Here is a 27322-nt window from a genome sequence, read left to right as displayed (position 1 = left end):
AGAGAAGAGAGAAAGAGAAGAGAAGAAGAAAGAAAGAAAGAAAGAGAAAGAAAGAAAGAAAGAAAGAAAGAAAGAAAGAAAGAAGAAAGAAAGAAAGAAAGAAAGAAAGAAAGAAAAAGAAAGAAAGAAAGAAAGAAAGAAAGAAAGAAAGAAGAAAGAAAGAAAAAGAAAGAAAGAAAGAAAGAAAGAAAAGAAAAAGAAAGAAAGAGAAAGAAAGAGAGAGAGAAAGAGAGAGAGAAAGAAAGCAAGAAAGAAAGAAAGGAAGGAAGGAAAGAAGGAAGGAAGGAAAGAAGGAAAAGAAGAAAGGAGAAAAGAAAGAAAAGAAGAAAAGAAGGAAGAACGGAAAAGAAAGAAGGAAAGGAAGGAAGAAAAAAGAAGAGAGAGAAAAAATCACCTGTATAAAGTATTCAAAATCTGATTTGTATTTTAAAAAGTGTCAGTGATCTGCATACATATAATAAATAAATCTAAATAGTGAACATGAACATGAAGGACCTTGCAACTCAGTAATATTCTATTTAAGAGAAAGCAAGCAGTTTCTTTCACACCCATTAACCTGGGACTAATTTAAAGAGCTGTTGATATGAGGGGTTTGGAATTTTTGTCTGTGTGTGTTTCTGGCCACACTTAGCCATGCTCCAGACTTACTCCTGGCTCTGTGCCCAGAGATGAGTCCTGGCCATGCTTGGGGGAATCCTATGGGGTGCCAGGTATCAAACCTTAGTTGGCTGTGTGCAAAACAAGTGCTTTACCTGCTGTACTTTCACTCTGACCTTGGAGTTAGCATATTTTTTTTTAAGCAAAGGGACACTACTTGGTAGAAAAGTGGAAAAGCCTGAAAACTGTAAGACTAGAACTTATAAGGACTCCAAATGATCAATGTGAGTATTCAGGAGATAAATTCAGCTGAGTTTGGGTCTGCTTTTCCTCCTGTGCATTAAAAGAGCAACGCAGGGGCCGGCGAGGTGGCGCTAGAGGTAAGGTGTCTGCCTTACAAGCGCTAGCCAAGGAAAGGACCATGGTTCGATCCCCCGGTGTCCCATATGGTCCCCCCAAGCCAGGGGCAATTTCTGAGCGCGTAGCCAGGAGTAACCCCTGAGCATCTAACGGGTGTGGCCCAAAAAACCAAAAAAAAAAAAAAAAGAGCAACGCAGTTCTCTCTCCAGTGACACCCAACATGTTTAAGCATGACTCAAGTTCACAGGTTAGCAACTGCCCCTCCCCATTGAGAACCATCCCTTGAACTTCACATCTCAGCACACTTGTCCCAGCTTTGCTCTGACATTAACAATTTAAGGAGAAATAATTCCTAGGTCAAGCAAGTGAATGCCATTGGGGGGTGGAACAATATTACAGTAAGGAGGGTGTTTGCATTGCAAGCAGCTAACCAAGGTTCAATCCTCGGCATGTCTTATGGTCCCTCTGAGCCCTGCCATGAGTGATCCTTGAACTCAGAGTCCAGAATAACCTCGGAGCATCGCCAAACAAATAACAAAAAACAGCAAACAAAACCAATAAAATTGCCACCATCGCATTTAGATAGGATGTCACCATTGAACCAAATGCATCCCTTTAGAAAGCAGGTGGCCAATCCAGCCTCTCCCTCAGACAGCATCCAAAAACTCAGTGTGATTACTTCAAGTATAATCGCAATATTTCAGATGAACAGCTCAAAAATTATGCATGCATTGTGCAGAAGAGTCCAGCTAAGAATAAGGTATAGGGCTGGAGTGATAGCATAGCGGAGAGGGTATTTGTCTTGCAAACATCCAGACCCGGGTTCAATCCCTGGCATCCCATCTGGTTACCTTAAGTCCACCAGGAGTGATTCCTGAGCTCAGAGCCAGGAGTAAACCCTGAGCAATGCCAAGGATGGTCCAAAAGAAAACAAAACGAAAAATCAGATACAGCCTGAAATGACTGAGAGTTCAGACTCACCCAGGGGAGAGGAACTCTGAGAAGAAGAAATCCAAGTGGGAATCTCAATTCTTCACTCAACACTCAGTAATGGAGGTGAAAAGTCTGTCCTCAGCCAGGAGCACAGAATGGAAGGAAACAGCAACATCCCTGCCAGAATGAGGGATACAGGAACCAAGAGACCACCAAAAAGGGAACAATGCCTCTCTTTGCTCTGCAGCCAGGCTTGAGACCGAGGGCACCAGAACATATTTACAAGCGCCCTCTACCTGCTCATTAGGAACTTTTGCAACTTGCCACTGTCTCTAAGCTCAGAAAACCCCTATGGAAATCTGCTCTGGACACGTAGGAAATAGTTCCTAATGATTCTCTTTTCCCAAGACATCGGGACTCAGGTGAATCTTTTTTTTTTTTAACCCCCATCTCTTATCTCTTCCAGAGCTCAGAACCCACCATCAGGTATTCCAGACTTAGCTCACGAGTTAAAAAAAAGATGGTCTTTATTTTCTTATATAACCTGTTTGTTGAAAAATGATATATTCAGATTTAGATGGTTTTACATGACATAATCTGATTTTTTCAGTTCATGGACAGGAGATTGGTTTTTTTGTTTTGTTTTGTTTTGTTTTTAGAAGCATCTGTTTCTGGAGAGACATGGGCTCTATTTGGTAGTCCTGATGTATTTTGGGGTCACAGTTTTCAACTACTGTCTACTAAAAATGTTAGTTATGCCTCTATTCGTTCTAATGCTAAAAAAACACTAGAGGGATTTGATACTTTGCTGTGGCAGAGGCAGGGCTAGAAAAGATAAAGTTCAAAAAAAAAGCTAGACCATGTCATAAAAGAGTATAGTTTATTTGGGACAATTGACTCAGAATAAGGTCAAGAAGACACCAAGAAAAAGAATTACATTTATTTTGGGTAAAGGGCAGAGTTGAAGAAGACATCAGGTGATTTTAAAAATTAGGAGGAAATGGAGTTGGAGTAATAGGACAGCAGGAAGGGTGTTAGCCTTGCAAACAACTGATTCAAGTTCGATCCTGCAGACTCTATATAATCCTTCAAACACTGCAAGGAGTAATTCCTGAGCAGAGCCAGGAGTTTCTTTTGAGCATCACTGAGTGTGACCCAAAAATCAAACCCAAAACATTTTTGGAAAAAAAAAAAAAGCTCGAAGTCTGACATTTAAACACCTTTCAAATGATACAGGAGGATGGTGGTGGATTTTGACATTGAAGGATGCAACCTACTTTTAAGAAGTATTTGTTATGTTGGGAGGTATTGGTGCTAAGTGAAGTGGGATCTTTGGAAGCTTACGTTGCATCAGAGAGAACAGGAAGACATCTGTCTATCCATCCACCTATCAGGATGCAGGATCCTGACAAGGTTGGCCATCCTTGGAGAAAGAAAATTCCTTCTTTCTTTCATCATAGGAAATCAGTTCATTTGGAATAAGAAAGAAAACTGAAAGGTTTGCAGCTCAAGCTTTGCACGAAAGCGTCACAGGTTCCACTCCTGCCCCCGCCCAGGATTATCCAAGTAGGGTGGGTATAGACACACACACACACACACACACACACACACACACACACACACACACACACACACCAATCCCTGGAGCATATAATTTCATGTGAAATACACTTCCAACTCCTGAGCCTTGGGCATTTTCCTTATGGTCTTTTCGTTTTACACAGAGATAAATGGCAAAATGGGGTTTTGGTATAGGAAACATGTCATTACATATTTTTGCCCAAAAAGGTAGATGGTAGAATTTGTCTGTATTATGGGTGGTCTTAGCACTTCCTTTTTGACAAACCTGTCCATTTTCTTTTGTTTGCCATAAAGCAGAGACTTTATGGATCCGGGACTGGAGTTGGATTGATACAAAGTGTGATTGCCTTTCTGTTTCCAATGAAACCGCCAGTTTCCTCCTGATCGGGAAAGATAAGGGAGCGAATGGGCTAAAGGAAATAACCACTGCACCACCAGGAGTGAGTCCTAAGAAAAGCCAAGTATGATCCAAAAACTAAAAAAAAAAAAAAAAAAAAAAAAAAGTAAAAATAGATTGTTGTACATGTGAAAACAGCTGTGAGCATCTCTAACATCTAATAAACAGTGTCTGGCATGTACTAGGCATTCACTCGCTTCTTTTTAGTCCTTGTAAAATAAATTTAAATTGTTAGTGAAATAGCGTTAGGATCATTGTAGAAAGATGGGAAAGAGAAAGGCGGAAGAAGGCAGAAAATAGAGGAAGAAAGAGAAATAGGAAAGAGACAGAAAAGAAGAAGGAGAAGAGAAATATAAAATGAGGAGGAGTAGAAGGGAAGGGAGAAAAAGAAGAGAAAGAAAACCAGAGGCTGAAGAGATAATTCTGTTGTGTGTCACCAAAAAATCATAAAATTCAGTATCAACACACAAGAGCCTATTCCAATTTGTTTATTTATTTTAGTTTGGGGTCCAAACCCAGCGTGCTCATGGGTTACTCCTGGCTCTGCACTCAGAAATCACTCTGGGAATGCTCGGGGGACCATATGGGATGCTGGGGCTAGAACCCAAGTCGGTCCCAAATCTGCAGCATGCAAGGCAAACAACCTACTGTTATGCTATTGCTCCGGCCCCCTAATCCAATTTATTTTATTATTTATTATATTTGTTTGTTTAGGGGGCACACATTGCACTGCTCAAGGCTGACTCCTTGTTCTGTGCTCAGAAATCACTCCTTTGGGAGCTGAGGGGCCCTCTGGCATATTGGGGATCAAACTAGGGTGTATGTGTGCAAGGCAAGAGCCTCAACAACTGTATTAAAGATTTTCTGGACCCTTTAAAATATTTTTTTCAGGGCCAGAGAGATACCACAGTAGTAGGGCATTTGCCTTGCATGCAGCTGGTCCAGGATGAATAGTGGTTCATATCCCGGCATCCCATATGGTCCCCTGAGCCTGCCTGGAGGCGATTTTCTGAGTGCCACCAGTTGTGACCCCAAAACAAAACAAAACCAACATATATATTAGTTTCAAACCTATTTTATCTAACTCAAAGAACTAGAAAGTTCTATGAATAAACAGGGAAAATGGATGCCAGTGAGCCTGTGGAGTTGAATCCTTACCATCTTGGTTTGGATAATGGACTTGGGGATGTCAGTACTTTCTAGCTTAAGTTCCCTTTCCTCATCCCTCTCAGTCATTTCTTATATTCTAATTCCTACGCCGAGAAGGGAGCCATTTTTTAAAAAATTATTTTATTTAAACACCATGGCTACAGAAGCGCTTTCATCATACAGTTGGGTTGTTTTTTTTGTTACCCCCACAGTTACAAAGTTGGTTCATGATTAAGGCTGGCCGTCACACAATGTCAACACCCTTCACAGTGTACATTTCCCGCCTCAATGTTCCCTATTTCCCTCCCATCCTCCTCCTGCCCTCTCCCTTGCTTGACTCTGGGAACAGACCTTTTTTCTTTCTCACTTTCTCCCTCTTCCTTTTTCCCTATTAGAACTCTGGTGTTTTAAAATATTGTTCCTAAGTGGTATCAATGCTATCGGTTTTATCCCCTTTCAGCATCCCGTTCTTGTCCAGAGTAAACATTTCCAACTATTATTGTCATAGTGCTCCTCTGCTACTTGTACTACTCCCTGCTCTTTGTGACAAGTTTCCTATCGTGGACTTGTTCCTCCTGCCCTTCCTCTCTCTTCTATTTCTGAATAACCCATACAACATTTTTATATTCCACAAATGAGTACACTCTATGTTTAAAATGTGTACTGGTGAAAAAGTGTTGGACATTGTATGACTAAAACTCAACCTATGAACAACTTTGTAACTGTAGAGGGGGAAGAAACAACTGTGTTTTGAACTATCTGGTCACCATGGTGTTGAAATAAAAATAACTTTTTTAAGTGGAAAAAAAATGAAGATGAAAGAAATGATGATGTCGACAAAAGTGACATCATGCGTGGTGATGAAGAGGGTCGTGATTGTGAACATGAAGAAATTGTTGGGTCATGATGCTGATGGGAATATTAATGATGAACATGATCATAGAACTGATGTATGATATGACTGTAATGATGAGAATAATGACTTGGGTTCAGCAACAACATCTGGCAGTGCTTGGGGGGAGAGTATTCTGTGGTGTCATGTTGATCAAATCAACATAAAGTTGGGCTACATGCAAAGCCAATATTTTAACCTCGGATGCTATCTCTCAGGGCTTTCATTTTCATCTCCTTGTCCTTCTCTAAAACCCTTCACTGGTATGTTAGGGAGGAAGGTTTTAGACCAGCTGTTGAAACCAGTGGACTGGTAGCTGTAACCCAATCTCCAGGCTACAACCAAAGAAGATGAAACTATTTAGTTAGATTTTAAGGACTCACTGGGGGAGACTAAAGCCACAGTCTTACCTGGCGATTCAGGAAACAAGTTGACCCCACATGTCACAAATGTCATAGGGACATTGGTAATGGTGAAGACGTAGGTGAAAATCGAATCTACTCTCTTCCCCACTGTTCCTTTACCATGAAAAAAACTAAAACCCCAACGACAGTCCAGGATGAACAGTTGAGCAATGGCTTTAAAGGTCATGAACCTGGAAAGGAAGGAGATGTCATACCTAAGATATCAGGCAGCCTTCCACGTGGACTGCTTCAAGAAGCACTTTGTTCTCATTTCCCCCCATGGAACTCATGTGAATTTCACAAAGTTCTGGTGTTACACAAAAGTACAAACCCCTCAGCTCACTGCCTCAGAGTAAGTTTTCTTGCAAATCTTAGGCATTATGCTTATAGTCTCTTTGTTTGGACTTCTTAGAAGATCTGTGAAAAGTGTCTTCTAGAAATTGTACATAAAAATTTGTGGAGGAGGAGGATGGTGATGGTAGTGATGCTCCATGACTATCAGAATCTGACCGTGTTGAGTTTTCTCAAACAAAAAAATGTGTCTGGGACAGAGGAAAAATGGTGTGGGGAATGCAAGAAATTGGGAAGGGTCGATGCATGTGTATATTCATATATGTTTGTGCGGGTAGGCACGTAGGCTAGCACTTGGAGAAATAGCAAAAATGAGTGACCTTGTGCCCTACTATGATGAGAGAACTTGAGTCTAAGAGATGTTAGGTGGGTCTGATATGTGTAATCAAAACCTGGGGCTGAAGTGATACAGATATTGCATTGGAATCACTAATGCAAAGCTCTTCGCTACTCTTTAGAAGGACTCTGTGCTTAAGGTAGAGAGAGATAGCCCAGTGGGGAAGGCACTTGCCTTACATGCAGTCAACTTAGTTTGGTTTCGTTCTTGGCCATCCTAACGTGTTCCTGGAACACTGCCAGGAGTGATTCCTGACCACAGAGCCAGGAATAACCAGCCAGGCACAAATGGGTGCCCTAAACAAAACAAAAAGAGCGCTGCTGCTCTTTTATGCATGGCATGCTATGAGTTCATTTTAATCAATAAATTATTTGTAACTCCATCAAGGTTGAAATAATGAGCACTAATTTGAATAAATAGTAACAAATCAATTTCTAACATTTACTAATATCCTACTTAGGTAGTAACAGTTTGTTTTCATCATTGTTGAGCATGAAATTGTATAGGTGTTTTCTCTTTTGAAGGAACAGTCTAAGCTAATTGTAAGATACTAATTTGGGGGGGGGGTCCAGGGAGATAACATGGAGATAAGGCATTTGCCTTTCATGTAGAAGGTGGTTTCGAATCCCAGCATCCCATATAGTCCCCTGAGCCTGGCAGGAGCGATTTCTGAGCATAGAGCCAGGAGTAACCCCTGAGCGCTGCCGGGTGTGGACCCAAAAACAAAGAAAAACAAACAAACAAACAAAAATACTAACTTGGTTTCACAGAATGACAAATCCACTATCTTGAATTGTATAGCCCAGGATTGTGTGGGTGTATCAATACTATAAAGCATTTAAGTTTATTATATTGATATATCAAGTTATTGTATTCCATCAGAAAAAGTTTTCTATGGAAGAAAAGTTTTTGGTAGATTATATTTAAAAATGGGCTTTGAATAGAGTTAAAAGTGGTCAAAGTCTTTGTAAGTCAAAAATAATGGGGAAAAGGGAATGGGGACAATAACCTGTATGCATCACATATCTGTAATGAAATATAAACAATGGGTACTGTTTAATAATATCTTTCTGGGGGCTAGATGATAGTAACAGCGGATAAGATGTTTGCCTTTCGTGTGACTGACCAGGGTTATCCTGGCAGCCACAGATTATCTGCCGCTGAGCCTGCCAGGAGTAATTCCTAAGTTCAGAGCCAGGAGGGGAAACCTTGAGAACCATTGGATGTGGACCAAAACCAAAAATCTTCTAATAACACTCCAAAAACAATGGAATGTGATCTGATAATTCATGGTAACACACACACAAAAAAAAACATCTCTGGGCTGGAGAATAGCATGGAGATAAGGCGTTTGCCTTGGCATGCAGAAGGGTCAGTGGTTCAAATCCCGGCATCCCAAAAAACCCCCGAGCCTGCCAGGAGTGATTTCTGAGCATAGAGCCAGGGAGTAACCCCTGAACGCTGCTGAACCCAAAAACCAAATATATACATATATATATATGGCATGCAGATATTTGATAACTATTTGTAGTATGTGTAAGCATAGGGTTTTCAAAAGTATGTCCAACAGAGGGCTAGTTTATCAAAGGGGACCAACAAGGGAAAGGGGAAACCAAGGAAAGGGAAAGTGGAGATTCATATTTCCAATAAGAGGAGTAGATGACATAAGATATTATATTGTCTTATCTTGATCTCATTTTCAATTTGGTTTTTTATTTTTGGGCTACACCCAGCTGTGCTCAGGCCCTGGACTCCTGACTGTGCACTCAGGGATCACACATGATGGGCTCCAGGGCCTCAATGTGATGCTGAAGATCAAGACAAGGCAAGTGCCCTCCCCACTGTACTATCTTTTCCGGCCCTTCATTTTCACATCAGGCAAAGAAGAAATTCTTTTTCTCTCTCTCTCATGGCATGCAAACCACCATCCCACGATATCACCTCCACAGAAGCCATAAAACTCCACTTGAACCTGTTCTCAATCTTCATCTGGCAGCTATGAAGAACAGGATAAATATGAACAGCCTGTTCTATAAGAAAAAGCTAAGGATTTGAATCCATGATCTTGTCGCGAGATCTGACAGTCCCCAGAGCTGTCTGTTTCAAGTCTGAAGCTTTCAATAGTTTTCGTCATGCATCTTCATCTTACACAAGCTTATGTGTGTCTAAGTTCCAGAGTCTGGCAAGTATCTGATCTCAGTTTATTTCTGGGCATGGCATGGTCCTTCAAGCACCTTCCAGGTGCTGAGGGATCAAATCCAGGTCAGTCTCATGCAAGGGTAAATGCCCTCCCCCACTGTGTTATTGCTCCAGTTTCGTGTGTGTGTGGTGTGTGTGTGTGTGTGTGTGTGTGTGTGTGTGTGTGTTATCATTTAATAAAGATTCTATGACAATTTCAACAATGACCTTAAAACCATACATCTCTTCATGGATCTTCCTAAAGCAACATGGAACTTCCTGTTTTTAGAGCCAAGAAACTCATCTCTCTTCTATGGTCCTAGAAAGATCAAGAACCATTCCATTCACCTGACCTTATAATGAAGGCCCATGATACCACCAATTAGATCAGGAAATTGGTCTGAGGTTGGAGAAGACCATTAGATGGTCCTAAGGAACAAGATGCTTAGATCCTCCCCAAGGCAGGTGATTTCAGAGAGACTCTGAGACTCTGAAGTCCCTTCACACCTTTGCTCTGGGAAACAGAATCAGTCAGGAAAGTTTTCCACCCACCTTTTGTCCTAACTCAAATCCTCCCACCCACCCAAGGGACCCCACATAACATGCTCAGAGGTTGGTGCAATTATGAAAACGAAACCCTCATTTGCAGAAGACCTAATAACTGTAAATAAATATCTGCTTGTCTGTGACATCTCCAGGGAACCGGGGGGGGGGGGGGGGAGTTGAGCTGGGGAGACTGGCCCAGGCATGGTGGCTGCCTTTGAATTTTCAAGTTGGGCTCCAGCGGTCAAGTTTAGCTCCCTCCTGCTGTGTCTAAGAGAAGCAAGACCTTCCTCCCCACCACGCAAGCATCCTTGAAGACTTGGGGACTACTGCACAGCGACCTGCTCAGGCGACTCCATCTAGGTGAGTAACAAAAAGGCCAAAGGCTATGTTCAGAGAGAGGCAGGAGTGACAGGACAACCTTGCACATGGTTGACCTGGGTTTGATCTCTGGCATCCTACAGGATCTCCAGAGCATCGGCCAGGAGTGATTCCTCTGAGTACGGAGGCTGAAGTCATCTCTGAACACTTCTGTGTGTGGCCCTAAAACTGCTACTCCCCCCAAAAAAAATTAAAAAAGAATTCATAGAAGTTGAGAGTTTTGACTTGATGTCTTCACTGGCCCGCTTACTTATTGATCAGCTATTAAGGACTGATCAGTAGCCATGTATAGATGATTAGTCTAATTTCTCTCTCATAGGGGATGCAGTAGTGAGCTACCTTTGGTTATTTTCATGGCTACTCTTGGTTCTGAGCTCAGGGGTTAGTTACTTCTAGCAGGGAACCGTTGTGGCACAAAAGATAAGTGGGGGCTCAGGCTTGTACAAGGCAAATGCTTTAAGCCCTGTACTAAATCTCTGGTCCCTGAATAATTTATCATCAACATGGTTTATACATTTGAAAAGTATGAAGAATGAGGCCAGGAGAGATGGTCCAATGGTTAGGGTGCTTGTCTTATATACAATCAACCTACTTTTGCTTGCTTGTTTTTTTGTAGTCAGGGCACACCTGATGGTGTTTGGGGGGTTACACCTGGCTCTGTGCTCAGGAATCTCTCCTGGTGGGTTACTAGAGGGATGCTGGGGGATTGAACCCAGGTCAGCCTCATGCAAAGTAAACACCCTCCCTACTGTCCTATCTCTCCAGCCCTTCAATCTAGCATCTAGTTTTTAGCCCTTCAATCTAGCATCTAGTTTTTATCCTTGATATCCCATATGGTGGTCAAGCTCTCAGGAATGATGCCTGAGCACAAAGCTAGGAGTAAACCCCTGAGCACTGCTGGGTGCTCAAATGCCAAAAAATTCAAAAATGCAAAAAAAAAAAAAAAAGTAGAAAGAGGTTATTGGACTCAGCAACACAATAGTCTTTGTTGATGATCAGCAGATAAGAATGAAAGTCCATTTGGTGAAGCTGCAAGGGGAATGAAAAGATACCAAGCATTTCTGGCTCAGTTGGAATTTATTTGAGAAGTTTTAGAGTTTAAGTCACAAAAAAATGTAATTAGGTTAGCAGGAATATGCAGGACACTAATGTGGAACATGTTTTAAGCATATATCTTTATCTGAGGGTGGTCATAGCAGGGATTGGGGAAAAGGAAAGATGTCCCCACTATTTGCAAAGCATCACAGTCAGAGAGGTGTTTTGGATCAAGTCCAAGGTGTCTGCCTTGCAAGCTCTAGCCAAGGAAGGACCGAAGTTCGTCCCCCTGGCGTCCCATATGGTCCCCCCAAGCCAGGGGCGATTTCTGAGCGCTTAGCCAGGAGTAACCCCTGAGCATCAAATGGGTGTGCCCCCCCCCAAAAAAAAGAGTGCTCGCTTCGGCAGCATATATACTAAAATTGGAACGATACAGAGAAGATTAGCATGGCTCCCCTGCGCAAGGATGGACATGCAAATTCGTGAAGCGTTCCATATTTAAAAAAGAAAAAAAAAAAAAAGAAAGAAAAAACCTAGGTCTCTACCAAGCTCTATTGCCAGGAACATAACAGAATTTCCTTTTTTAAAATTTATTACAATTTATATTATTATTTTATTTTTATTTTTTATTTTTATTTTTTGGGTTTTGGGGCCACACCCAGCGTTGCTCAGGGGTGACTCCTGGCTGTCTGCTCAGAAATAGCTCCTGCAGGCACGGGGGACCATATGGGACACCGGGATTCGAACCAACCACCTTTGGTCCTCGGATCGGCTGCTTGCAAGGCAAACGCCACTGTGCTATCTCTCTGGGCCCTTTTAAAATAATTTTTATTGTGACCAATGTGAATTTACAAATCTTTCACAATATTATTTGTGGTACATAGTGGCATTGAGTCAGGGGTATCCCACCACCAGTATTGTCCTACCTCCACCCCCAGTTTCCAGCATTCTCCCCTTTGCCCCCCCCCCAGACCTGCTAGGGTAAGCTGGTCCCCTCTGTGTATAGGCTGTTGAAAGATTGGCTATCGATTTTGTTTTCGTTGACTTGGGTTTGGTCAGAATTTTCTTTTTTGTCTGTGTCTAAAAATTAGAAACTCAGGAACCAAGAGAAGGTAGATATGGTCATCACGGCTCTGCTTCAGGAATCATTTCTAGCAAGGCTTGGGGGAACTCTATGGGATGCTGAGGATAAACCCAGCTCAGCCCATGTGGCAAAGTAAAGTGCCTTCCCCGCTGTCCTATTGCCCTATTTCAAATAATTCTGAGGACATAGGGTTGAGCCAGGAGTATTTCCCACTAGGGGAGTTCCCAGAGGAAATGCCCTGAAAATGCTGAAAAGAGTAACTTGGTAAGTTTTCTTGCTTGGTGAACCATGACAGAGTTGACGCCAAGGGCTCAGAGACGCTATGTCTTCTGGCTGCAGTGGCGGGGATTCCCCTGGATCACCCACCTCTGTGGTGTTTGGGGGATCTTCAGAGCGACAGCGACCAGTGCTTGGCTGTGGACCAGGAGATATGCTGGGGATCAAACCCAAGCCAGCTATGTACAAGGCAAAACACTATGGTATGCTATTGCTCCAGCCCCTCAAAATCTATTTTGAAGTAACTGTGTAGGACTTGAAAACAGGGATTCATATTTACATCTCTCTGTGTTTTTCTGATGTTTCTGGCCATACGAAGCAGCACTCAGACCTTAATCCTGGCTCTGCACTCAGAGATCATTTCTGGCAGTGCTCAAGAAACACTATGGGATGGCAGGAATCAAACACAGAGTTGGCCATGTACAAAGGCAAATGCCTTCCTTGCTGTATGATCGATTCTAATCCAAAACAAGCACTTCCTTGGGGATGAATTCCTAAACTCTTCTGAAACTAGGAAAACTTCCTCCCATGCTAACATCTACCTACTTTCACTTTTTTTTTTTAGAAGCTGTGATGATGGTCTTAGAATTAGGTTCTTAGATTCCCGTTCCATCATTCAGTTGAACCACAACATCGTTGAGAAGACAGAACTCAACCTATTTTCCATGACAATATCATAGGCTGGGACCAGAAAGCTAGTCCAACGGGAAGCAGTTGCTTTGCAAGAGGTTGACCCTTGGATTTATCCTCCTCATTGCTAATGTTCCCCGAGTACCGAGTAAGAGTGATCCCTGAGGGGTTCGGAGTGATAGCAACAGTGGGCAGGACACTTACCTTACATGCAGTGACCTGAGTTCAATCCCTGGTATCCCATAGGGTCCCCTGAGCATCGCCAGGAACAATTCGTGAGTGGCCAGCACTAGGAGTAACCCCTGAGCATTGAGGGGTTTGTGGCCAGAAAACAAAACAAAAAAATTGATCCCTGAGCATGAGCCAGGAGTAAAACTTAAACACTAGCCAGGTATGGCCAAAAAATAAATAAAACAAACAAACAAACAAACAAACAAACCATATAATCTCACTTAATCAAAAGAGATCACATCTCTTAGTATATTTCCACATTGACTTCTCAGCTACAATCTATAAACCACAGCGGTTTCCGGGGCCCGGAGAGATAGCACAGCGGCGTTTGCCTTGCAAGCAGCCGATCCAGGACCAAAGGTGGTTGGTTCAAATCCCGGTGTCCCCCTATGGTCCCCCCGTGCCTGCCAGGAGCTATTTTCTGAGCAGACAGCCAGAGTAACCTCTGAGCACCGCTGGGTGTGGCCCAAAAAACCAAAAAAAAAAAAAAAAAAAAAACACAGCGTTTCCATAGTTAATTATAACATCCATGTAAAAATTAACTATATATTGGTGGCCAGAGCCATAGCACAGTGGGTAGGTAGGGCATTTTCCTCAGGATGCAGCTGACCTGACATCCCTCCCATATGGTCCCCCTGAGCCTGCCAGGAGAGATTTCTGAGTGCAGAGCCAGGAAGAACCCCTGAGCACTATTAGGGTTTTGGTCCAAAAACCAAAAAAAAAGAAAATTAACTATATGCTTGGATTTTTTTTTTCCTCTCCCTAGTCAGTATCACCTCCCTACATGGTGTCTCACAATTGACACCCACATCTCAGAATTTCTTCTCCTGGGGTTATCATGGGAACCTGGCATGCAGCCCCCTCATCTTTGGGGCTTTTCCTCTCCATGTAACCTGATTACTGTTTGGGGGAACCTGCTCATCGTCTTGGCTGTGGCCACCGACCCTCACCTCCACACACCCATGTACTTCTTCCTGTCCAACCTGTCCATGGTGGACATCTGCTTTGTCTCCACCACCATCCCCAAGATGCTAGCCAACATCCAGACCCAGAGCCGCACCATCATGTATGAAGGCTGCCTGGCCCAGATGTATTGTGCGTTGCTTTTTGCAGGAGTAGATGACATTCTCCTGACCGTCATGGCTTATGACCGCTTTGTGGGCCATCTGCCACCCTCTGCACTACCCGGTCATCATGAACACCCCCGGCTCTGTGTGCTGTTGGTCCTGGGCTGCTGGATCACGAGTGTCCTGAATTCCTTACTACATAGCTTAATGGTGCTGCATCTGTCCTTCTGCCCAGACTCAACAATCCCCCACTTTTTCTGTGAGCTTGATCACATGGTCCAGCTTGCCTGTTCTGATGCCTTTGTGAATAAATTACTGATATATTTGGATGCTGGGCTCATGGGAGGTGGTCCCCTCGCTGGGATCCTTTATTCATACTCGAAGATTGTTTCTTCCATCCGGAGAATTCCATCAGCTCAGGGCAAGTCTAAAGCCTTTTCGACCTGCGCCTCTCATCTGTCTATAGTCTCCTTGTTTTACTGCACAGTCCTGGGCGTCTATCTTAGCTCTGCAGCCACCCACAGCTCCCAGTCAATTTCCGTCGCTTCCGTGATGTACACAGTGGTCACCCCCATGTTAAACCCCTTTATCTACAGTCTCAGGAACAAAGACATCAAGGGGGCTCTGAAAAGATTCTCGGGGTTGGGAGGTATGAAAGGGTCAATATCTCAAGTTTGAAAAGGAGCTCTTGACTGAGGAAATAAAAACCAAAATTCTGAACATAAAAAATTTTTTACTGGAAATTTCTTTATTTTTCTTGAACCTAACTTCTCAAATAGCTCACATGATCACACCCTCTAATCATATTTCAACAGTTTCTCTTTTCTCCCAAGATTTATCCCCACTTGCATGAGGGAATATTTGGAAATTCTCATCTCTTTCAGGGCAACAGAGGTTTCTTAACTAGAATTTTTGACAAATGGTACAGTTAGTATAGATAATACACTTGCCTTATACATGGCCAACCTGGGTTCAATCCCCATCTGGTCTCCCAAGTCCCTCCAGAGTAATCTCTTGAACTGTGAGTAAGCCCTGAGCACTTCCGGGTGTAGCTCCAAAACTAATAATGATGATGAGAATAGTAATAAAAATACCTTTTTTTTTCAGTTTAGGCCACACCCAGTGATGCTCTAGGGGTTACTCCTGGCTATGTGCTCAGAAATTGCTCCTGGCTCAGGGGACCATATCCTGGCATCATATGGGACACTGGGTATCAAACCCAAATCTGTCCTGGGGCAGTCACATGCAAGGCAAACATCCTACCGCTATGCTATCACTCTGGCCCCATAATATCTTACCAAATGATAGAGTGTCAAGATATTCTTTTGATAACTATATTCAGGAGCTTAACTATCCAGATGAAATAAATAACAGTTGTTTCCTACGTCACTGTGTATGGTGTTTTTTTTGTACAAAATAGTCTAAAACAACTTAGACACTACTAGGTAGATTTTTCGATGTGTGCCTACTATTTATGGTCCATGTGAATATCTTCAAATATCCAATGTGTTTTTAAATTCCATGTGTTTATTCTCAAATGTGTTTTTATCCTCTTCTATTTATATGTTTCATCAGGTGCAGACTCACCTTCTCATGGACCCTGGGAAGAGAAGATGTAAACCATTCCTAGAGTCTGCCCTTTGCCCTGTTATAGTATCTCTCATCTCTTCCCTCTTCAGTGAATACTGTGAGGACACTTTCTCTCATTTCTTTTCTTTTCTTTTTTTTTTTTTTTTTTTTTGGTTTTTTGTTTTTGGGCCACACCCGGCGTTGCTCAGGGGTTACTCCTGGCTGTCTGCTCAGAAATAGCTCCTGGCAGGCACGGGGGATCATATGGGACACCAGGATTCGAACCAACCACCTTTGGTCCTGGATCGGCTGCTTGCAAGGCAAACACCACTGTGCTATCTCTCCGGGCCCTTCTCTCATTTCTTGATGCAATAAAAAATATTCCAGGGGCTGGCATGGTAGCACCTTGCCTGCGCTAGCCTTGGACAGACCTTGGTTCGATCCCCTGGAGTCCAGTATGGTCCCCCAAGCCAGGAGAGATTTCTGAGCGCATAGCCAGGAATACCTCAGAGCATCACTGGGTGTGGCCCAAAAACAAAAACAAAAAATATTCCAAACTGCTCTTCACTTATTTCAGCTTGGGGTCAGGGGAGCTTGTGGACAGGTGACCGACTGCAAATTCCTTGCTACTACCTTAAAGAACTGTCTCTCAGGGCACAACTGTGAGGGTATTTGCCTCGAACACAGCTGATCTGGACTCAATCCCTGGCATCCCATGTGCCCCCCCCCCAAGCATCACCAGGAGTAATTTCTGAGCACAGAGCCAGGAGTAACCCCAGAGCACTGCCGGGTATGGCCTCATCTCCCTCCCCTCTAAGAAAATAACAGCCTCTCTAGCACATGTAAGAGACAAGAGGCTTAATTTTATAATTACATAACAGGCTGAAGAGAAATAGGGCAGGGATTAAGGTCTTTGTCTTGCATGCATTGGTCCTGGTTCAATATTCAGAGCCCCATAGGGCTACCCAATAGTGCTAGGAGTCCTGGTAAAATAAAATAAATAAATAAATAAATTCATTATCTACTGGAAACTCCTTTTTGTATCTATATTATTTTTTATCGAATCACCATGAGAGAGATATATATATAATTCATAGTTTTTTCTCTATATCAAGTCCATAAGAAAGAGTTCTTTTTATAAGACTTTTTAAGTTCACCAAAGAGGAGTGGAAGAGGGGCTGGAGAGAATGCATGGAGGTAAAGCACTTGCCTTGCATGCAGAAGGATGGTGATTCAAATCCCGGCATCCCATATGGTACTCTGAGCCTGCCAGAAGTGATTTCTGAGCGTAGAGCCAGGAGTAATCCCTAAGTGCCGCCAGGTGTGACCCAAAAAAAAACAAACAAACAAACAAACAAAAAAAAGAGGAGTGGAAGAGTGATAGCACAGTGAGGAGGGTATTTACCTTGCATGCAGTTGGCCCAGCTTCGATCTCCGGCATCCCTTATGGTCCCCTGAGTTCCTCCAGATGATAGTGAGGAGAAGGAAAGAAACTGAGTGAAAGAGGAGAAACATAAATATGAAAGGATGAGGCCAGGGGCCAAGTGGTATCAAATAAAATTAAAAAGGAACAGAACTAAATATCCAAGCCAAAGGCAACAATAATGTAATCAAGAAACCCAAACTTGGACAATATAAATTTAAAATAGGCCTGTTATACTAGCAGGGTTGGGGCAAGGGGGGGTGGTATGGCATGCACTTAGAGAACATTGGTGGAGGGAGGTCCAACACTGGTGGTGGGATTGGCCCTGATTTATTGTATGTCTGAAACCCAACATGAAGGACTTTGTAAATCACAATAAAATTAAAATGTTAAAAAAGGAAAGAGTAACTGTTCATCTATTCCCAGGAAGAATCTATGCCAAACTCTTTTGCTCTCTGAGCTGTATTTGTCAAAAGCTCTGCATTCACTGACCCGTCCATCCCTCTAAACACTGGGGTGAAGGTACTAATCATTGCAATGATTGTGGCTATTTCTGGACATCCAAAACACAACCAAATGATTAAGACTAGACATCAAGCATCAAAGTTCAAAGTTTTTGTTTGGTTTTTGGTCCACAGCCAGCGGTGCTCAGTGGTCACTCCTGGTTCTGTGCTCAGAAATTATTCCTGGCAGGCTCCGGGGACAATATGAGATGCTGAGGCTCTAACCTGGGTTGGCCATGAGCTAGGCAAATGCTCTACCTGCTGTGCTATCGCTTTGGCCCCAAAGCACAAGGTTCTCATTCTGAAATTTTTGCATGTGCTTTGTTGACAAGTATCTTTTTACTTAACAATTTTAAACTTACTTGAGTGACTTTTTGATTTACCCTCTTTGTACCTAGTCTTGAAGGCTGTTTGGCCGTGGGATATTTTGACACCACAGAGACCACAGTATTTTCCACAGCTGGCTTAGTTGTTTACATGTTCTTATGTGTTTTTTTTTTTTTTATGTAATTCTTGACCCTGAAGGGGATCTCTGGTTGGACAATTGCCAGGAAAGATGAGTTCATCATTTCCATCTCTTGGGGACCAACATTTTATATATAATTATTTTCCTTCCTTTCCCTTGCTTTCTATACATTTAAATTTGTCCACTCAGTTTCTAGAACTGGTCACTTTGTCATCGCTTTATTAAATTCAGGAGATGAACTGGATGAAATACATATGTTCCCATGTCTATTCAAGACTTGCCAACTGGAACTGGGAACCGTTTCTGTAATCTCACAGAATGAAAAACTGGTTTTATTTATTTTTGGTTCTATTTGTTGTTGCTTTTAAGCCACACCTAGTGGTGCTCAGGGGTTACTCCTGGTTCTGTTCTCAGAAATTACTTCTGGCAGGTCCAAGGGATCTTAGGGGAAGTCCTACCCATGGTGTTATCATTCTGGCCCCAAAAGAAACTGTCTCTGACAGCTTGCCTGTATCATTCTGTTCTTAATTACTGTGCTGGGAGAGGTGAGGTTGAGTAAAACATGATCCAAAGAGTGTTTATAAAGTTTATTCTCTCCTCTTTCCCTTCAATCTCTTCCTTTTCTCCCTCCCCCCTCTTCTTCCACCTCCTCGTCTCCCTCTTCTCTGTCCCCTACAACACTACATAAGAAATTTCCAGATCATTGGGACCTAGCTTTTATTTTTCCAAACACATCCCTTAAAACACAGATTTTTCCAAAAACAGAGATAAAGTCCATAACTGCCATGCTTGACTATGGTGGCCATGACCCTAGTTTGAATCACACTTGCACTCCCTTGGAGCAACACCAGGGGTCACTGCTTAGCACAGAGACAGGAACTGCCTTGAGCACCATCAGGTATGGCCCCAAATTCCAAAAACAATGATAATACAGATGCCAAAAGGGTAGCCAACAGTTGAAAGGGAGAGGGAGTTTCCTATTCAAATCTTCTGGAGACTAAGATGTGAATAAGTGGAAGGTGATCTTGTATTCTTCTGATAAGATCTTTCCCCAAAAATAGTTTTTAGTATTATTTTCCCTTTCCTTCCTGGAAAGTTAAAACATATTTCTCAGAAGAGTTTTGGATTATGTCAACCATAAATCCTTATAGAAGAATCCTTTTTTTGGTTGGGAGGCTGGAGTGAGAGCAAAGCAGGTAAGGGCATTTGCCTTGCACAGGCTGACACAGATTCGGTTCCCAGCATCCCATTTGGTCCCCCGAGCCTGCCAAGAATAACTCCTGAGCACCATTGGGTATTGTCCAACATCCCCTAAATAAAAAATTAATTATTGGGCAATGATGGTGCTGGTTAATACAACATGATGTTTGCCTTACAAGTGGCCTTCAAGGGTCTGATCCCTGGTACCCCATATGGCTCACTAAGTCCCACCACGAATCACTCCTAAATGCAAAGTCAGATGTAATCCCTAAGCACTACTATGTGAAGAGAGAGAGAAAGAAAAAGAAAGAAAGAAAGAAAGAAAGAAAGAAAGAAAGAAAGAAAGAAAGAAAGAAAGAAAGAGAGAGAGAGAGAGAGAGAGAAAGAAAGAAATAAAGAAACAAAGAAAGAAAGAAAGGAAAAGAAAGAACGAAAAAGAAAGAAAGAAAGTAAGAAGAAAGAAAGAAAGAAAGAAAGAAAGAAAGAAAAAAAGAAAGAAAGAAAAAAAGAAAAAAAGATAAAAGAAAGAAAGAGGAAAGAAAGAAATAATAAAGAAAGAAAGAAAGAAGAAAGAAAGAAAGAAAGAAAGAAGAAAGAAGAAAAGAGAAAGGAAGGAAGGAAGGAAGAGAAGGAAGGAAGGAAGGAATGGAAGGAAGGAAGGAAGGAAAGGAAGGGAGGGAGGGAGGGAGGGAGGGAGAGGAAGAAGGGAGGGAGGGAGGGAGGGAGGGAGGGAGGGAAGGAAGGAAGGTAGGAAGGAAGGGTGGAAGGAGGAAGGAAGGAAGGAAGGAAGGAAGGAAGGAAGGAAGGAAGGAAGGAAGGAAGGAAGGAAGGAAGGAAGGAAGGAAGGAAGGAAGTTGAACAATAAATGCACAAGTCTCAGACATTTTTTTTTTTTTGGTTTTTGGTTTTTGGGCCACACCCGGCGTTGCTCAGGGGTTACTCCTGGCTGTCTGCTCAGAAATAGCTCCTGGCAGGCACGGGGGACCATATGGGACACCGAGATTCGAACCAACCACCTTTGGTCCTGGATCGGCTGCTTGCAAGGCAAATGCCGCTGTGCTATCTCTCCGGGCCCAGTCTCAGACATTTTAAGACACTGCATCCTTAGTCACATCCAAAAGTATTTACATATTTCTAAAATGACCTTGAGCTTATTCTAACACACTTTTGACAACCTTGTCACTACAAGAGTAATTCTCAGACCAAGATGTATTACACCACCATCACCCAAGTTGCGTTGCAGGCAGACCCACATCTGGAAATCAGAATCTACTCTACACCTGGAATCCTGAGTGAGTGACAGGCACAGTAACAAAGGATGTAGGCAGGGCTGGTCTAGCAAGATTTTCTCCCATCCTCAAAATAACATTTGGCCAGGGTAATCATGGATATTGGGTTGATACTTGTCCTGGGTTTTTTTTTTTTTAATGTTTCCAAGTATCACTTGAGACTCCCCCAAAGTCAAAAAAATCACATGTGATAAAAGCCCAAGATGTAGTGTTTGGAAACAAGAAGCTACTGCTAGAAACCCAAACAAGTCCCATTCCTCATTCACATGGTGACTTCGTTCCTATCACTAACCCCCTTCAAGGTCCATCTCTACAAAGAATAATGGAGTTCATGCTAGCACAACCTCAAAGAATGAACTTATGAAGGACAACCTGCTTTGAGAAACAAAGAGAGGGGGGCCGGGCGGTGGCGCTGGAGGTAAGGTGCCTGCCTTGCCTGCGCTAGCCTTGGACGGACCGCGGTTCGATCCCCCGGCATCCCATATGGTCCCCCAAGCCAGGAGCAACTTCTGAGCGCATAGCCAGGAGTAACCCCTGAGCGTTACCGGGTGTGGCCCAAAAACCAAAAAAAAAAAAAAAAAGAGAAACAAAGAGAGGGTTATAAGGCACCAAAGATGTATAAGCATCCTTCATCACTGAAAACATTTTGTCCTGAGAGATCAAACCATGACTTGGAAATCTTGGCCATGGTGTCCATAACTGCCTAAAACTGCCCATGATCCAGGGGTTAAATCAGACAGAGTTCTTTTTGTGGAGGAGCAGAATCAGAGGCTCTGGGTCCCAAGACCCAGAAGACCTAAAAGGAGTCATATATGTATGGGAAGATAATCCATCCCATGTGGAGGGATAGTGTTGGACATTTAAAATGACCAACAAGAGCATGACAAGAGAGATCATGGGAGTGGTCAGTCTGGACAAGGACTGGGTGCTGAAAGGAGGTAAAAGTGATATGCATGATAGCCCTTCAGTAAAAATATTGCAAACAACAATGCCTAAATGGAAAAAAGGAGAGAGAAATAGAGAGCACGATTACTATAACTAGACTCACGTCACTTTTCACTTCCCGCAGGATTCAAGATGATTAAGAAAAACTTCCTTTTGCACCAACTTAATTTCCCCCGGGTGTATCCCATCCTTCGAGGTTGGAATCACCTTAGAGGTTGGAGAGGTTGGAGTGGGAAAAGAGCCTAATGAGCCAATGCAAATATCGTAGGGAGGTGTAAATATTTCTCTGTTGCAATCACTCAACAAGCTCAACACTGGGCGGACAGAGCAGGATCCATGATTGCCTAAGCTGGGCTCAGAAACAGACGAGAGGTTCGCTCCTTCCTTCCTTCCTTCCCTCCCAGACCTGGTCTGGGTTCAGGGAATTCATTCTCCATCATCCACCATCCGGGAAGGAAATCAGACATTCCTGCAGAGACTTCCCTCTCAAGTCCCCAACCTGGTGGTGAGTCAGAGACCCCTGTGGTGAGCACAGATAAAATCAGAAAGTAGGAAAACAGAACTTTTTTTTTTAAATCTGACGCTATTTGAGAGAGAAATCTCCCTTGCTCAAACTCCAGAATTTCACATATGTTGGCTGAAGGGATGGAGTTCGACTTCACTCCTTTCTTGACTCTGTGCAGGAGAGAAGAAAGAATCTGCTGAACTGCATTATAACCATCAGTGACAATGAGGTGACAGATGCTGGATTTCCAGTGGGATGAGTGGGAGGAAGGAACAGGAGGGGAAAAATTTCCAATAATAATAGTCCACTCTATCTCAGGAGTTGTGGGGTCAAAGTGGGGAAGTCAAGTATGGTGATAGTGTCTTTTGGCGTGGAGTCTTTATAAATGTCTTAGAGTGGCATAAACATGGCACAGTGGGCTATCACTGGCTTTGCATGCTGATGGCTCTAAAGACATGACCCCTGAGCACAATTAGGAAAAGCTCTAGCTATGCCCCCCAAAAAGAAAACCACAATACTAGATTCGGAAATTAAAGTGCATGTTAGGAGTGCATGCTTTTCAAGTGCAGGATGTGAATTAGTTCCTCAGTGCTCTATCACCTTACAAGCACCACCAAGTGAAACCCTAGAGGGCTCCCAACGTCACCAAACACCACTGCACCCTCTTGACCTAGTGCTGATCTAGTCATTGGTCAAGTGTCACCAGGGTGACCTCCCAAGCATATCTTGTGATGTCCTCCCTCATACTGTTTCCCCAAAACAGACCTATTTTATGAACATATAAGGTTGATTTGAGTATATCTGGATTCCTGCAGAAGGTTCACGCCAGTAGACTCAATGCTCCATAAGAGAGGTAGATTTATGGAAGGAAGAAAAACACACACATGTGAACTCTCGCTTGCCTTCAAGAGTTGGGCTCTTGGGGCCGGGCGGTGGCGCTAAAGGTAAGGTGCCTGCCTTGCCTGCGCTAGCCTTGGACGGACCGCGGTTCGATCCCCCGGTGTCCCATATGGTCCCCCAAGCCAGGAGCAACTTCTGAGCACATAGCCAGGAGTAACCCCTGAGCGTTACTGGGTGTGGCCCAAAAACCAAAAAAAAAAAAAAAAAAAAAAAAAAGAGTTGGGCTCTTGAGATCAGAGAACAATGGGAAACAATTCCCTGCATCCTAAAAGACCAGGATTCCTTCTGCACAAGCAATCATAGGCTCAAAGGTTAGAAACCCAAGAAGAAATGTGTCTCGAGAGCAGGTTCGCAGAGCTGCAAATAGCTCTTCAGCTCCAAACCTGGGGCATAGGGGTGGGTTGGGCAGGGCAACCTTTTTTTTTTTTGTCTGCCAGCCTAGTTCTGACTTAGAACTAATTGATATCTTTTGGTTTGTCTTATCTTGGAACGAAGATTTAGGTTCTACCCTCCATCTTCCAAACTTGCCCATGGAGACCATCTTCTCAGCATTCCTATCTGGGTGTAGTCAAACACCCAGCTGATCCAGCACTGAAGGGTCAGAGAGGACAGAAGCCAAGAATCTTGCCCTGTGATCCCAGGAGGGTCTGTTCAGGTTTGCACAAAGGTGAGACATGGCTGTGTGGGATTGCTCTGTTCATTTCAGCAACTGCCCAACATTTTCCTGGCTTACTTTTCTTCTTCTAGAACTCTCTTCAAGCCATCTTGGAAAGTTGGCTTGGTACTAATGAATCCTCTTAACTGTTGTTTGGCAGCGAGCTCTTTTTGTTTTGTCTTGCGTTGTTTATGGGTCACACCAGGCGGTGCTCGGGGGTTATTCCTGACTCTGCACTCAGAAATCGCTCCTGGCAGGCATGGGGGACCATATGGGATGCTGGGATTCGAACCACCATCTGTCCTAGATCGACTGCATGCAGGGCAAATGCCCTACCGCTGTGCTATCACTCCAGCCCCCGACAGCAAGCTCTTTTTGACTCTCTTTTCAAATCTGAATCCTAAGTGAACTGGGTAGAGTATTCTTGGTTAGAGGTACTTGGCATTCAGTATTTTTTATACCCTTCTGACCTATTATGTTTCTGAAGAAATTTGCTGACAGTTTCATGGGGGGCTCCTTAAAACAAAAAAAAAAAAATACTTGTTTTCTTTGCAACTCTTAGGGTTCTCTGTTTATCTTTGCTTTTTTTGCTCATTTTCCCACCACTGTGTCCTGATGTATCTGACTGGGTTTCTTGTATGTAGAACTCTTTGAAATTCTTGGTCCTGGGTGTGCAATTCCTTTCTTGGCTTGGAAACATTCTTAGCTATTACTTTAAATGAGAAATTGGAGAGATAATACAGTATATAGGCTGCTTGTTTTGTATGCAGCCAACAGAGGGGGTTAGTTTCCCAGCACATCTGATCCCTCAAGCCACACCAGCAGTGATCCGAGTGCAGAGTCAAAGGAAGCTCCAAGAACAGCCACTGTGACTCAAAAAAAAAAAAAAAAAGGAGTCCAAGAGATAATACAGAGGGTAGGGTGCTTGCCTTTAGATCATGCATGCCGCGGACCAGGGTTCTATCTCTGATATACTCTATGTGTCCCTGGAGCACCACCAGGAGTGATTCCTGAGTGCAAATCCAGTAGTAATTTCTAAGCATTGCTAGGGATGGCTCCAAAACAACAACAACAAAAAAATAAAACCTACCTAAAACAAATAAATAAGAACTCTAGCACTTTCCCTCTCTTCTTCTTTCAGAACCTCTGTTACAAGCATGGTTCCTCTGTGGTGCTATTCCATATAATTGGCTTTTTTCCCATTTTTCATCTTTTTTCATTCTTTCCTGTTTTGCTGACAGATTTGAATGGTTTCCTCTACGTTATTTTCAAGCTCCCTGATTTGGGTTCCAACTTCTTTTCAGTAGCCATGTGCCCTCTGATTTATTTATTTATTTAGTACAAATACTGGGTGTGGTAGCTCTAGGCTCTTTGCCTTCTTTCTCTGTCTTTGGAGATTCTCACTCAATTATCATCCTTAGGAAATTGAGGCAGCTTGCCTCATTCTCTTTCGTTTTGTCTGATCCTTTTGTCTGGATGAGTTACTTGAAATCTTTACCATGTCAAATGCTCCAAGAGGGCCTGGCAGGGCTGCTGTCTGTGTTCAAAAAATAGTCAACATAATGGCTGGATCAGCATGTAGAGGGATTTGCCTTCCACACAGCCAGGCCAGGTTCAATCCCCAGCATCCATATGGTCTCCTAAACCCACCACAAGTAACTCCTGCATGCAGAGCCAGGAATAACCCCTGAGCACTACTGAGTATGGCCCCCCAAAAACAAACAAACAACAAATAAAGTATTCAACTTATATACACAAAATCACAGGCAGTGTCTAAGGATTATCTCTATATAGCAAATTACATATTCCAATGGCATATCTCATTGATCAGAGCATAAGTAGACAAAAATTACTCATGACTTTGTCTGTATTCTAATGATGTGATACTAAACCCTGGATGAAACACTGTCTTATTTTTTTCCCTCTTTCCTCAGAGTTACTCTCCCCTCATGGACCAACACAATGAGACACAGAGCTCAGAGTTTGTCCTCCTGGGATTATCAAAGGACCCAAAACTGCAGCCAGTCCTGTTTGGAGTCTTCCTCTTCATGTACCTGATCGCTGTCCTTGGAAACCTGCTCATCATCCTGGCCGTCATCTCAGCCACTCACCTCCACACCCCCATGTACTTCTTCCTCTCCAATCTGTCCGTGGTTGACATCGGTTTTGTCTCCACCATCGCCCCTAAGATGCTACAGAACATGCAGGCTGAGAGCAAACTCATCCCCTATTCCTGCTGCGTCACCCAGATATATTTTGTCATTCTCTTTGCCGTGCTGGACAACCTACTCCTGACTGTCATGGCTTATGACCGCTTTGTGGCCATCTGCCACCCCCTGCACTACACAGTTATCATGAACCCCCAACGCTGTGGACTCTTAGTGGCGGCCTCCTGGCTCATAAGTGCCCTGGATTCCCTGGTGCAGATCTTAATGCTGCTGCGTCTGTCATTCTGTACACGCGTGGAAATCCCACACTTCTTCTGTGAACTCAACCAGATGCTTCAACTGACCTGCTCAGACACTTTCCTTAATAATGTAGTGATGTACATGGCAGCTTTCATTCTGGGCGTTGGCCCCTTTTCTGGAATCCTTTACTCCTACTCCAAGATTGTCTCCACCATCCGGAAAATTCCATCAGCTCAGGGGAAGTATAAGGCGTTTTCCACCTGTGCCTCTCACCTGTCCGTGGTCTCCTTGTTTTATTTTACAGTCCTTGGCGTGTATCTTAGCTCTGCGGCTTCCCCCAACTCGCACTCGACGTCAACGGCCTCCGTGATGTACACAGTGGTCACCCCTATGTTGAACCCTTTCATCTATAGTCTCAGGAACAAAGACATCAAGAGGGCCCTAAAAGCTTTCTTTATGAAGAAAATACACAAAGGACAGGAATAAACAAGTGACCGCCAAAAGATAAACCTCAGAGATTGTTGGGCTGAAGTGATAGAACCATGGGTCGAGCATTTGACTGACACACGGCTGACCCAAGTTCGATCCCGGGCATCCCATAGGGTCCCACAAGCAGCTCCTGGAGTGACTCCTGAGAACAGAGCCAGGAGTCACCCTTGAGCATTGCTGGGAGTGGATACCCCCCCCCAAAAAAAAGAAACTATTCTTGGTCACTTGGAAAAAAATAAAGCTTATTCTACCTACATTCATGTTCCAGAATGTTCTTCTGCTTTACCCACACTTCTCTGCTCAGTTTTCATAATTCAGTTATTATTTATTATCTTTGGTGGCCAACATTTTTTCAACATTGTGTCTTTCCAACTCCCTAAAGTGTGTTTCCAACCATAGATCAGATATATTCAGAACTTCTCATTTGCCTGATGAGAACATGGATTATTTTTAGTATGACTCAAATCATACCCAATCTTGATTTCTGCTACTAAAAAGTATCATTATTGAGCTATGCTCCTTTTTATGGACTAAAGAAAAACAT

At 43.2% G+C, this 27322-nt stretch overlaps 2 protein-coding genes and 1 non-coding gene across 3 annotated transcripts; all 3 read left to right on the top strand.

Moving 5' to 3' along the window:
* The first annotated feature begins 11530 nt into the window (after window positions 1-11530).
* LOC126031746 (U6 spliceosomal RNA) lies at window positions 11531-11640 on the top strand. Its single transcript, XR_007503577.1, has one exon. It is a non-coding gene; the product is annotated as a U6 spliceosomal RNA (small nuclear RNA).
* A 2570-nt stretch (window positions 11641-14210) lies between these two features.
* LOC126030100 (olfactory receptor 1571-like) lies at window positions 14211-18390 on the top strand. Its single transcript, XM_049788293.1, is given in 4 exon segments — window positions 14211-14519; window positions 14521-14562; window positions 14565-15075; window positions 18320-18390. Coding segments are annotated over 4 exon segments (933 nt in total).
* A 7440-nt stretch (window positions 18391-25830) lies between these two features.
* Window positions 25831-26775, top strand: LOC126030099 (olfactory receptor 7A5-like). Its single transcript, XM_049788292.1, has one exon. The coding sequence runs from the start codon at window positions 25831-25833 to the stop codon at window positions 26773-26775; it is 945 nt and encodes a 314-aa protein (XP_049644249.1).
* The last annotated feature ends 547 nt before the right edge of the window (window positions 26776-27322 follow it).

This window comes from Suncus etruscus, chromosome 15, assembly GCF_024139225.1.
Source record: "Suncus etruscus isolate mSunEtr1 chromosome 15, mSunEtr1.pri.cur, whole genome shotgun sequence".
NCBI lineage: Eukaryota > Metazoa > Chordata > Mammalia > Eulipotyphla > Soricidae > Suncus > Suncus etruscus.
This window is presented reverse-complemented; position numbering and strand designations above follow the sequence as displayed.